Genomic DNA, 10,451 nt, shown 5'->3' with positions numbered 1-10,451 from the left:
ATGTTTAATAACCAGGCATAGTAGTTGGATACTTTAATCCCAGCACTCACGAGGTTGAGTCAGGAGGACTGCCTTGAATGTGAATCGTGTCTGGGCTACATAGTAAACTATCAGTCTGCCTGGGTTTCATAACAACTTCCTGTTTCAAAGGACAGCAATGAAATCACATAAGCACAGAGGAGTAGCCGTGTAGTTCAGTTGGTAGAGTGGTTGTCTATGCACAAGGTCTTAAACAAAACAAAACAAACCCCAGACATGATGGCACACACCTACGATCCCAGCACAAGGAAGATAGGCAGGAGGATTAGAAGTTCAGGGTCACCATAGGCTACACAGCAAGTTCGAGGCCAACTCAGAATATGTGAAACCCTGTCTTCTGAAAAAAAAAAAAAAAAGAGTTTAATGTTTTTGGTGTTAAATTAGTAGACAGTAAATTGCACAGCAAGGTGCACTTCAAACTGTATTTCAGTGGCAGAACTCACAGCACAAATGTTGTCTGCATGGCTGCTATGAGGCTACAACATGAATTACTGCAGAAAACAAAGGAAACAAAAAGAATCTCACTGACAGGACAGGCCCTCCAGAATGCAAGGGGTTAAGCAGATCTACCCACAGTGGAAAAAGGGAAGGGGGGCTCTTCATTTTCCTTCATTAAAGACTAATTTTAGGTCTTTCTAGTAAATTAACATGCTGTTTATACTTCGGATACTCCCGACCCTCAAGTCTTGGAAAACATAAAATTTCCAAGAATTAAAGTTTCCATTAATACAAACGCCAAAAGCAGGATGACCGGCGGGGGGGAAAAAAAGCACATTTGTTCCCCCACCCCCACCCCCGCTCCTTCTCAAAAGCTATAGAAAGACATTTACTGTATAATCTTTCTTGTGCGCAAGTGAGCAGTCTTATCATTCTTACGATCTAGACTGGAGGGAGAGGCCTGCGGCCAAGAGTCAAAACGGAGCCGCGACTGCGCCTGCCTGCCCCGAAGGCAGGTGTGGTGCTGGACTTTGCTTAGCCGTCCTGCTGGGTGTAAATTTTCTTTATTGGAAGAGACTGTTGATGGTGTTTTTGTTGTTAGTCTCTATCTTTGTTTCCCTTTTTGTTTCTTTTGTGTGACTTTAAGTGCCTGAAAACTGGTCTTAGTTGGTGAAATCGGTTTTTTTTCCGAAAGGATTTCAGCCCTCCCACCCCTCTATATTCTAACACGAATAGATTTACAAGTTCAGGGCAGGGACCCCACCCTCACCCCACGCTCACCCCACAATCACCCCACCCAAAACACCTACACTCTCTCTATCTGGTTTTATTTCATCTGAAGTAACCCAGTGATACCCCCCCCCCGCAAGTTACACTTTAAAAAATAATAAATTAAAATCTCTTTGCGTCAGTGAACTTGGGCTCAGAAAGTTCTCTGAGCAGCGAGCCTTTTAAAGATGTGTGTGCCGGTCTGGCAGCAGAATCCGGGCTACTGGGAACCGAGCTGGCTCGGCTGGTGCCTCCTCCCCCGGTGGTCCCTCCCTTCTGGCCGGCTCCCTGCCTCCCCGGCTCCCCCGACTGGCCTCCGCCTCCACTTTCCCCGGCTCGCTCGGAGGTCTGGCCCCAGCTAGGCGGCTGAGGAGCTGGCGGAGCATGGCCACTAGCACCTCTATCCCCAGCTCCTACCCCGCCCTCCCCGTGGCCCGGCAGCAGGAGGGGGGAAGCCAAACCCAACCCTCATCTTCCAGCCCTCCTCCCCGCGTGCACTATGGATCGCACCTTCTAGAGTCTTAACTCAGTTCTGGAGGACCAACATCCCCCGGATCTGCACTTCGGGAGGTCTCTGCTCCCGGGATGCGAGAGCCTGGGACCAGCCCGCCCTGTGCGGAGCTCAAGCCGCAGCCGGGAGCGCAAACCCGAGTCTGTAAGTTGCATCGCGCCTCCCGGGGAGAGGAGGGGAAGCCGGCTATAGCGCAGCCCAAAGCCAAACAGTCAAGGTGTACCCAGATTGGCTCGAGCTGTGCAAATCCACTGCAGACCTCAGCAGTGTCTCTAATCCCCGCGTCGCAAATTACTTTCCAGCATATAGTATGATATAGGTTCAGAGGGAGGGGCGGGGAGTCTGGCTGCCTTTTAAAACGCATCTCGTAAATCCTTCCAATTTAATATCAATCATTTTCAAGTTCGAAAACGCAATGTTTGGTATCTTTTAATTACAGTTAATATTTTCTTAATGAACAGGAAGCAGTTTTCTTCGCTGCTACTAAAAGAATCCCTCCATCTTTCCTTTTAACCTTGCTACTTTATCTAAATAGTTTAGCAAGTAGATAGTGAACCCACTTGGCCTTTAATTTTCGTCCTCAGGCTTGCCTGACTAATCCCGAGACACAAAAGAATATACAGAAAATGCTTAAAGATTTGCTTATAGCGGTTATTTCCAAGAGTGAGCAGGGAGGAGAGAGAGAGAGGGGGGGGGGGATTCCTCCGGTTCTGATCAAAAGTTTTCTCTGGGATCCCAGACCTCAGACACAAAGTGGGTTCTCTTTTGTATTGATCACATCTTTAATTTAATATGTGTGTAAAACAGCATCCCTTTGTACAGATACCTGAGACGAGGAAATGAAGTTGACAGTTTTTAATAAGCGTTTCTCTAGTCTAGGAGGACGCGTGTGGAGGAAAGGAGCCACAGGTTCAGGCAGGTGCATAGGCGGGCTATGGTGAAAGGAAGATGTTGGCCAGGAAGAGCATCATCCCGGAGGAGTATGTGCTGGCGCGCATCGCAGCGGAGAACCTGCGCAAACCGCGCATCCGCGACCGTCTCCCCAAAGCCCGCTTCATCGCCAAGAGCGGAGCCTGCAACCTGGCACACAAGAACATCCGAGAGCAAGGTCGCTTCCTGCAGGACATCTTCACCACCTTGGTAGACCTGAAGTGGCGTCACACGCTGGTCATCTTCACCATGTCCTTCCTCTGCAGCTGGCTGCTCTTCGCTATCATGTGGTGGCTGGTGGCCTTCGCCCACGGGGACATCTATGCTTACATGGAGAAAGGCACCATGGAGAAGAGTGGCCTGGAGTCCGCTGTCTGTGTGACCAATGTCAGGTAAGAATGAAATGGAGTTACCAGCAAAGTAGAAATAAAAAGCTCTTTCAGCTAGTCGATTGTGAAATAAAGGGTCTTCATTGGGCAGTTCAGAAACAAAAAGCAAATACAGGGTGCAGGGTTGAAGTTAGCACATTAAAGTCTTTGTAAATGTAGTTTTACCAACAGGTTTCTGAGAATGTGCGACTGCTTCTTTGTGCTGACCTTGGATGGGTTCAAAGAATTCCTGACTCCCCCCCCCCCAACAACAACAACAAACAACAACAACAAAAAAAAAAAACCACAGTTCGTTTTCACCACAAGGATGTCCAGTGTGCACCAGGAAATATTCCCAGTCCATCCAAAGCACTGTGCAAATACAAGAAATATTTTTTTTCTGTAAAGCAGTCTTAATTTTAAAATACACTAAAAATAAAATAACAGAAGTAAATAAAAGCCCTTCTTTATCAAGGTTATTTTGGCATCTCTGACAGATTTTTTTAGATTTAAAAAAATTAAAGCTTATTCTAAAATTTAGAAGAGAGAGTTGTAGTGAAAATTAGTCCAGATTTTCACAAACGGGGTTGAATAGACAGCAAGTGGATATTGAGGTCTCTTTCCAAAGCTTCCACAGAGCAGGAACAAGGCAGCTTTTAGGTTATCTAAATTTGACTTCTGCATTTAGGGATGCTTCAAAGTCAGCTAACACGCACTGGGGTTCCACGTCTCTCTTCTCTATTCCCAAGAGGCCCCAAACACTGCAATGGGGCAAACTTTTTAGTTTGTTTCTTTGGGTGGAGACATAATTGCTAAGGCAGAGAGACTGAGGGCGCTCCAGCCAGGCAGGAAAGGACTTCCAGCGGTCCTGGATCCTATAAAAGTAGCAGAGCATGGCATAGACACCCATAGCTGGGAGCAGAGCTCCTCATGATCTTACTTGCCCTTCCACTTGGCCAAGTAATTGCCAGGCCGACATGTCAAAGAGAGACATCACCTTAGACCACACACAGATTCCAGCTCAGATTTGTCATGAGAGCAATGTACTAGAAAGACCTGGGCTTTACCACTGGGCAGATAGGATTTTCTTTATTCAAGCTTTTGCCTCAACAACAATGAGAATAAGAACCCCAGGTGAGCAGACAACTAGGGACATGGAGAACAAAGTCCTCTCTGTGTTTAAATATTTCGGCTGTGTTTAAGAGATTTGATGCTGTAATGCTGAGTCTCTCTCATGGACTTACTGGCCTTGACTTGGCTGCTGAGGGCATTCATATTCAAACAAGGTTCCAGCAAACGGGAAAGAAAAAAGGTCCTGACAAAGAGAAGTAGGAAAAACGATCATGACAACCTTGAAAATAAACTAATTTTACTCAAGATGATCTATTGTCACTACCCATGAAAAATAACTTAGTAGATTTAAATATATATCATCAAAAAGGGATTATTCTTCCTAGGATGTCTTCTAGGAAGAGAATTCTATAGCATTCACTGGTCCCTAAAATCTGCTTCTTATGACTTCTTATCAAGCAAGATATTCTGAAGAGCATTTACTTCCTACATGCATTCCTAATGGTGTTGAGAGGTGAGAAATGGTGTCAACATTACAGTGAAGCAGCGGTGACTTTCTCAACAGCGCCAGCTTTTAAATCTCGCTCCTTAGCATATTTAAAGCTCATTCTCTTCCTAGAGAACTTTAAACATGCACAATTCCAACTGTTTACATTGCCAATTTGTTGTCAGGCAGCTTTGGTGTCAGGCAAATCATCAGATTCGGAAGCACCTTCCTCTCAGAGGCTGTCCACCAGTATTTCCAACATCCCTTGGTTGCTCTTACTTTAGGGTGGCTCACTTTCTCCTTTGTGCAAAGATGACTTTCCAAAGTGAGTCCGAAAATAGAAACTATGTTATTTTATGTTATTTTTCTCATTATTGTTCAGCTGATACCAGGCCCTCAGCCCTGCTCTATTGAAGGCTTTTTTTTTTTCACTTGAGATTTTTTTAGCAAGCGAGGTGTCCAGATAAGATTGGCTCTTATATTAGATAGAGAAATTGAATTCCATTTTAAAATAAACAATATGAAAACACAGTGCATGAACCGTCTCCCAAGCCATGGACAGACATTGGACTCTTCTCTCACATACAAACCAACATTAAAGCTCCATGTTATATGTGTGCCCTCTTCTGAGATCCATTTCTACTGTCTGTGCTATTGTCAGTCCATGCCACATATCTCGAAGTGTGTGGGTAGGGCAGAAGTCAGTTCTTACAGTTTTGCACAAACGCTTTTTCAGAGATAAAAGGCTCCTTTCCTACCCCCACTTGAAAGCTGATGGATGTGTACAGACTCACGCTCCTGGCTTCCTGCCAGAGGGCAGCGTGTATTGAGTGCTCAAAGTTCAAATGTTTTGTTCACTCATTGTGCCTGGCATTCATAGATAATATTTTGACAGACTGTAACATCTGGTTTCTCTCCTATGAAGTTAAAGAAGTGTGGAATTGGGGTTGAGTGTCAGGAATTGGGTCTGTGATGAAGTGCCAGCAATACTGGGTATGCAATCAGGCGAAGAATTTGCTAATAACAAAATGTGATTCTTCTCAGCCAGAGATTAGCAGAATTACCCAGGAGACTTTCTGAGACTCACTCAGGTCCAGGAGGAGTCCCCCCCCCCCCCAAACCCTTGTCTAATCGCTAAGATGGGAAGGGGATGTGCGACCACAAAACACCTTCCCAGGAAAATCCTGACACCGGCTGACTCTTTCCCCTTGCTCCTTTGAGAGCAGCAGGCCAGATCTAACAGGACTCATGGATGGAGTCATTACACAGACATAGTCTTGACAGAGTCACTTAGTAACCAACACTTGAAACTCCTTTAATAGTTTCCAAGTTCTCTGGGTCACATAGAAAACAAGATAATCAACCAAAAATTTCTCTTCTCCAAATGGAGAAATAACTCTCCTTATTAAAATACTGATGTTTTCTGGATGGTGTGTTTTATACCATGTTTTACCACTGTACTAAGTTTTGTAATCAGGACAATCAATCACTGGATAATGGCTATAATTCTAGAAGCTATAAATAATAAAACATTCAGCACTCAGTAGCTTCCACATGACTCAAGTCTCTCAAACACAGGTAGGTAATAAATAACAAACACCTGCCTGGTAGAAAATTCCAGAAAGTAAGTTAGGCTTTGGTAAAAATGATATATACTACAATTTATATTTAGTTGTTTATTTATGAATGTTTTCACACGGTATATGATCTAGGAAACATTAGTGAAATCGTATCCCCAAATCTGGAAGTACATACATAGGTACAAACGGAAAAGGAAGAGGAGTGGGGTGGGGGAGGCTATCAGGAGGTAGTGAGGGGGTGGGGGAGAGAGGAGCAGGGAGGATGCTTGTATTTAAAATTAGTCTTTCCGGAATCGCTAGGCTGTAGTAGTAGGCACTGCTCTTCCTGGGCTCTTTTCATCACGCACTCGCTGACCTGACATCATTTCTGATATTGGTCCTTACAGGTCATTCACGTCTGCGTTTCTCTTCTCCATTGAGGTTCAAGTGACCATTGGGTTTGGAGGGAGAATGATGACTGAGGAATGCCCTCTGGCCATCACGGTTTTGATTCTGCAGAACATCGTGGGTCTGATCATCAACGCAGTCATGTTGGGCTGCATCTTCATGAAGACGGCGCAGGCCCACAGAAGGGCAGAGACGCTGATTTTCAGCCGCCATGCTGTGATTGCCGTCCGCAATGGCAAGCTGTGCTTCATGTTCCGGGTGGGTGACCTGAGGAAGAGCATGATCATTAGCGCCTCGGTGCGCATCCAGGTGGTCAAGAAAACCACGACGCCAGAAGGGGAGGTGGTGCCTATTCATCAGCAGGACATTCCTGTTGATAATCCCATCGAGAGCAATAATATCTTCCTAGTGGCCCCATTGATCATCTGCCACGTGATTGACAAGCGTAGCCCCCTGTATGATATCTCAGCAACTGACCTTGCCAATCAAGACCTGGAGGTCATAGTGATTCTCGAGGGCGTGGTAGAAACCACAGGCATCACCACACAAGCACGGACCTCCTACATTGCCGAGGAGATCCAGTGGGGACACCGCTTCGTGTCAATTGTGACTGAGGAGGAGGGCGTGTACTCTGTGGACTATTCCAAATTTGGTAACACGGTGAGAGTGGCTGCGCCAAGATGCAGTGCCCGGGAGCTGGATGAGAAGCCTTCCATCCTGATTCAGACCCTCCAAAAGAGCGAACTGTCGCACCAGAATTCTCTGCGGAAGCGCAACTCCATGAGGAGAAACAACTCCATGAGGAGAAACAACTCCATCAGGAGGAATAACTCTTCCCTCATGGTGCCCAAGGTGCAGTTCATGACTCCAGAAGGAAACCAGTGTCCATCAGAATCATGAGGGCAGGATGACCGGAGACAGTTACTTGTTGAGTCCTGATGACTGATAGCCCTGAACAGTCACTGTGTCCTGATGACTGAGAGACAATCCGGAGACAGTTCATTGAGTTCCGATGATCAAAATATTGCACTCATCACCAGTTCAGGGCTGGAGCACAGTATTCCTATCCTAATGCACTGAGAAATATTAATATTTGAGACATTAAACTTCCTGTATTAATAAACAATAACACACAAACCTGAGCTCTTTATTCTCCTCTCATCTTAAAATTCTGTTTTCTTCCCAGCAGTCTCTGTAGTCAGGTCAGTTGGCCTGTGTTTTTGAGCTTCTGTCACTTAGCAGAGATGAGATCTTCTACCCAAGCCCAGTTTCGTCATTCTTAGGTCCTGCACCCTCAAGTAAGGGCAGAGTAGAGAGACGTCCTGGGTTAACACGGTGTGTGATGTGGGGTTAACCCAGTGTGTGATATGGGGGTAACACGTTGTGTGATGCGGTAAAACATGGAAGCTGGGCAGCTGGGTAGCCTTTTATTCAGAGTCTGGGGCTTGAATTCATTTCTTACATGAGCCATTGAACCACACGGGTCATCATGAATATGTTCAAATCTAACCTTCAAAGACTCAGGTTGCTAACCAAGCAAATAGCACCTGCTGGGTTAATTATTCCTAAAAAAAAAAAAAAAAAATGTCTGACTTGGAACTCCAGACTCAAAGATCAAACAGGTACCTGAAGCCCTGCTTGCCTGTTTAATAAAATACTCAAAACCTACTATTGTGTCTTTCAGAGCCAATGCTTCCAGGTGTGGGAGAGTAGCTCAGTTGGTGGAGTGCTTAGCTAGAATGGACAAAGCCCTGGGTTTGGTTTCTGGCACCTCACAACACAGAGTCTGAGGCCAGCCTGGACTACCCCACCCCCAAAAGAAAAGGAAAAGAAAAACAATGGACAACAAAACCAACTCCATCCTAGGCTTTATTCCCACTCAAACACTCCTTTTCTCCAGCTTTTCCAGTCATTCTGACCAATATTTGGACGTCAGAGTTGACGTCTCCTTCATAGCTTCTATGTCATTCACTAGTACATATACCCACTAGTACATATACTTCCTTCCTGGTCTATTTAAGCCTGCTTCCAACAGGATGTACATGATGTAGGTCTGATGATTGTTGGAAGACTGAGACATTTCTTTAGAAGTAAATGAAGAAAATGTCTTTACAAAGCAGTCTAAGAACAACTGCAGATTCTGTATCAGTTCTGGGAAAGGTTTGTCATGTTGTTTAATATCCCAAGGTTGGCTAAGCAACCCTAGCAAGCAGCTGCCACGTCTGCCGCAGGAATATGTACAGTGCGCCTGCTCTGTAGGAAAAGCAGATGTTCCTGGGAGGCCACAGGCTGCAGGGTAGGAAATGCTGGAGAGGGTCAGTGAGGGTGTGATACGGGATTCCTGAGCCTGGCGATACAGAACATGGGCAATTCTTCTGGTCACTCGTCATTGCTGGATACCAAAGATATAATGGCGATCACATCGATGGGGGAGTCAACCAAAGGGTCTGATGGGGCTCTCTGTGGCAAGTCATGGCTTAGAATGTGATGCTATTAAGAGAATGACAAGACTATGGCTTCTTTTTCCTGAACTATATTCACTGCATTCATGATTTGGAGAACAATACCGTTTATTTTAGGCAACTGGAATATCATAGACTGTGATAGCTTGCTCTGTAGAGAGCTTGAGAACCTGGGGGGAAGAACAGAAAGCCTCAGGCATGGTGACTCTTGGAGTCCCAGGGTCCTGGGAGGAGGAGCAGACTCACTGGCCAGAGAGCCCAACCTACTTGGCGAGGTCCAGGCCAATGAGAGACCTTGTCTTGGGAACAAGGAGGATGGTGCCTGGGAAACAAATCACACTCAAGGATGTCCTCTAGCCCCTGTATATGGCAGAGCATTCAGACACACACACACACACACACACACACACACACACACACACACACACGCACCACACCACACAACACAACACACATTTGCTCTCTCTTTTTCTGTATGTGTGTATGCTTTTATATACACACATACATGTATAATTTTACTTCTATATTAAGCTTAACTATTATTTTATATTCAATATTTAAAGTTTTTTCCTGCCGCTTAAATCTTCGTACAACAGCCATACTTAATCATGTTAGACTATAACTCTTCCTTTTTTTCCATTCATTTATTCATTTATTCACTTTACATCCAGAGTGCAGACCCCCACCCCCACTTCCAGTCCCTCCTCCTATAGCTCCACCCCCTATGTTCCTCTCCCCTTGTCTGATAATGGGGAGAATTCCCTGGGTCCTACCCCACCCTGGCACATCAAGTCACTGCAGGACTAGGTGTATCCTCTTCCACTGAGGCCAGACAAGGCAGCCCAGTTAGGGCAACAGGGTCCATACATAGGTAGGCAACAGTCAGGAATAGTCCCCATTCCAGTTATTAGAGGACCCACATGAAGATCAAGCTATGTGCTTCTGCTACATATGTGTGTGGGGTGGGGTAGGTCCAGCCTATTTATGCTCTTTGGTTGGTGGTTCAGTGTCTGGGAACCCTCAAGGGTCCAGGTTAGTTGACACTGCTGGTCTTCTAGTAGAGTCTCTATCTCCTGTGGGCTCCTCAATCCTCCTCCCAACTCTTCCAAAAGACTCCGTGAGCTCCGTCTAATGTTTGACTGTGGGTCTCTGCATATGTTTCAGTCAGCTGTTGATACAGCCTCTCAGAAGACGTTTATGCTAGGCTCCTGTCTGCAAGTATTGCAAAATATCATTAAATTAGTGTCAGGGATTGGTTCTTGCCCATGGAATAGGTCTCAAGTTGGACCAGTCATTGGTTGACCATTCCCTCAGTCTCTGCTCCATCTTTGTCACTGCACTCCTTATAGGCAAGACAAATTTTGGGTCAAAGGCTTTGTGGGTGGATTGGTGTCCTCATTCTTCCTCTAG

General features: G+C 45.6%; 1 protein-coding gene across 3 annotated transcripts; it reads left to right on the top strand.

Annotated features, from left to right (window-relative positions):
* The first annotated feature begins 1,469 nt into the window (after positions 1-1,469).
* Positions 1,470-8,247, top strand: Kcnj8 (potassium inwardly-rectifying channel, subfamily J, member 8). 3 transcript variants are annotated; one of them, NM_001330363.1, is made up of 3 exons: positions 1,470-1,900; positions 2,636-3,078; positions 6,579-8,247. In NM_001330363.1, exons 2-3 carry the CDS (start codon positions 2,705-2,707, stop codon positions 7,477-7,479), a joined length of 1,275 nt encoding a protein of 424 aa, NP_001317292.1. In that variant the 5' UTR covers positions 1,470-1,900; positions 2,636-2,704; the 3' UTR covers positions 7,480-8,247. The 3 variants fall into 3 exon arrangements, with proteins under 3 accessions (NP_001317292.1, NP_001317295.1, NP_032454.1); NM_001330366.1 differs by having other exon boundaries at positions 2,631-3,078; positions 6,613-8,247; NM_008428.5 differs by having other exon boundaries at positions 2,631-3,078.
* Positions 8,248-10,451: the final 2,204 nt, after the last annotated feature.

This window comes from Mus musculus, chromosome 6 (assembly GCF_000001635.26).
Source record: "Mus musculus strain C57BL/6J chromosome 6, GRCm38.p6 C57BL/6J".
Taxonomy (NCBI): domain Eukaryota; kingdom Metazoa; phylum Chordata; class Mammalia; order Rodentia; family Muridae; genus Mus; species Mus musculus.
The sequence above is the reverse complement of the archived record's forward strand: the minus strand, read 5'-3'. Positions and strand labels throughout refer to the sequence as shown.

Excerpts from the sequence above, each read along its gene's own strand:
- Kcnj8 (NM_001330363.1), top strand. The coding sequence starts at position 2,705 with ATGTTGGCCAGGAAGAGCATCATCCCGGAGGAGTATGTGCTGGCGCGC. Across the intron at positions 3,079-6,578 it reads GTCTGTGTGACCAATGTCAG|GTCATTCACGTCTGCGTTTC; the intron begins GTAAGAATGAAA and ends TGGTCCTTACAG.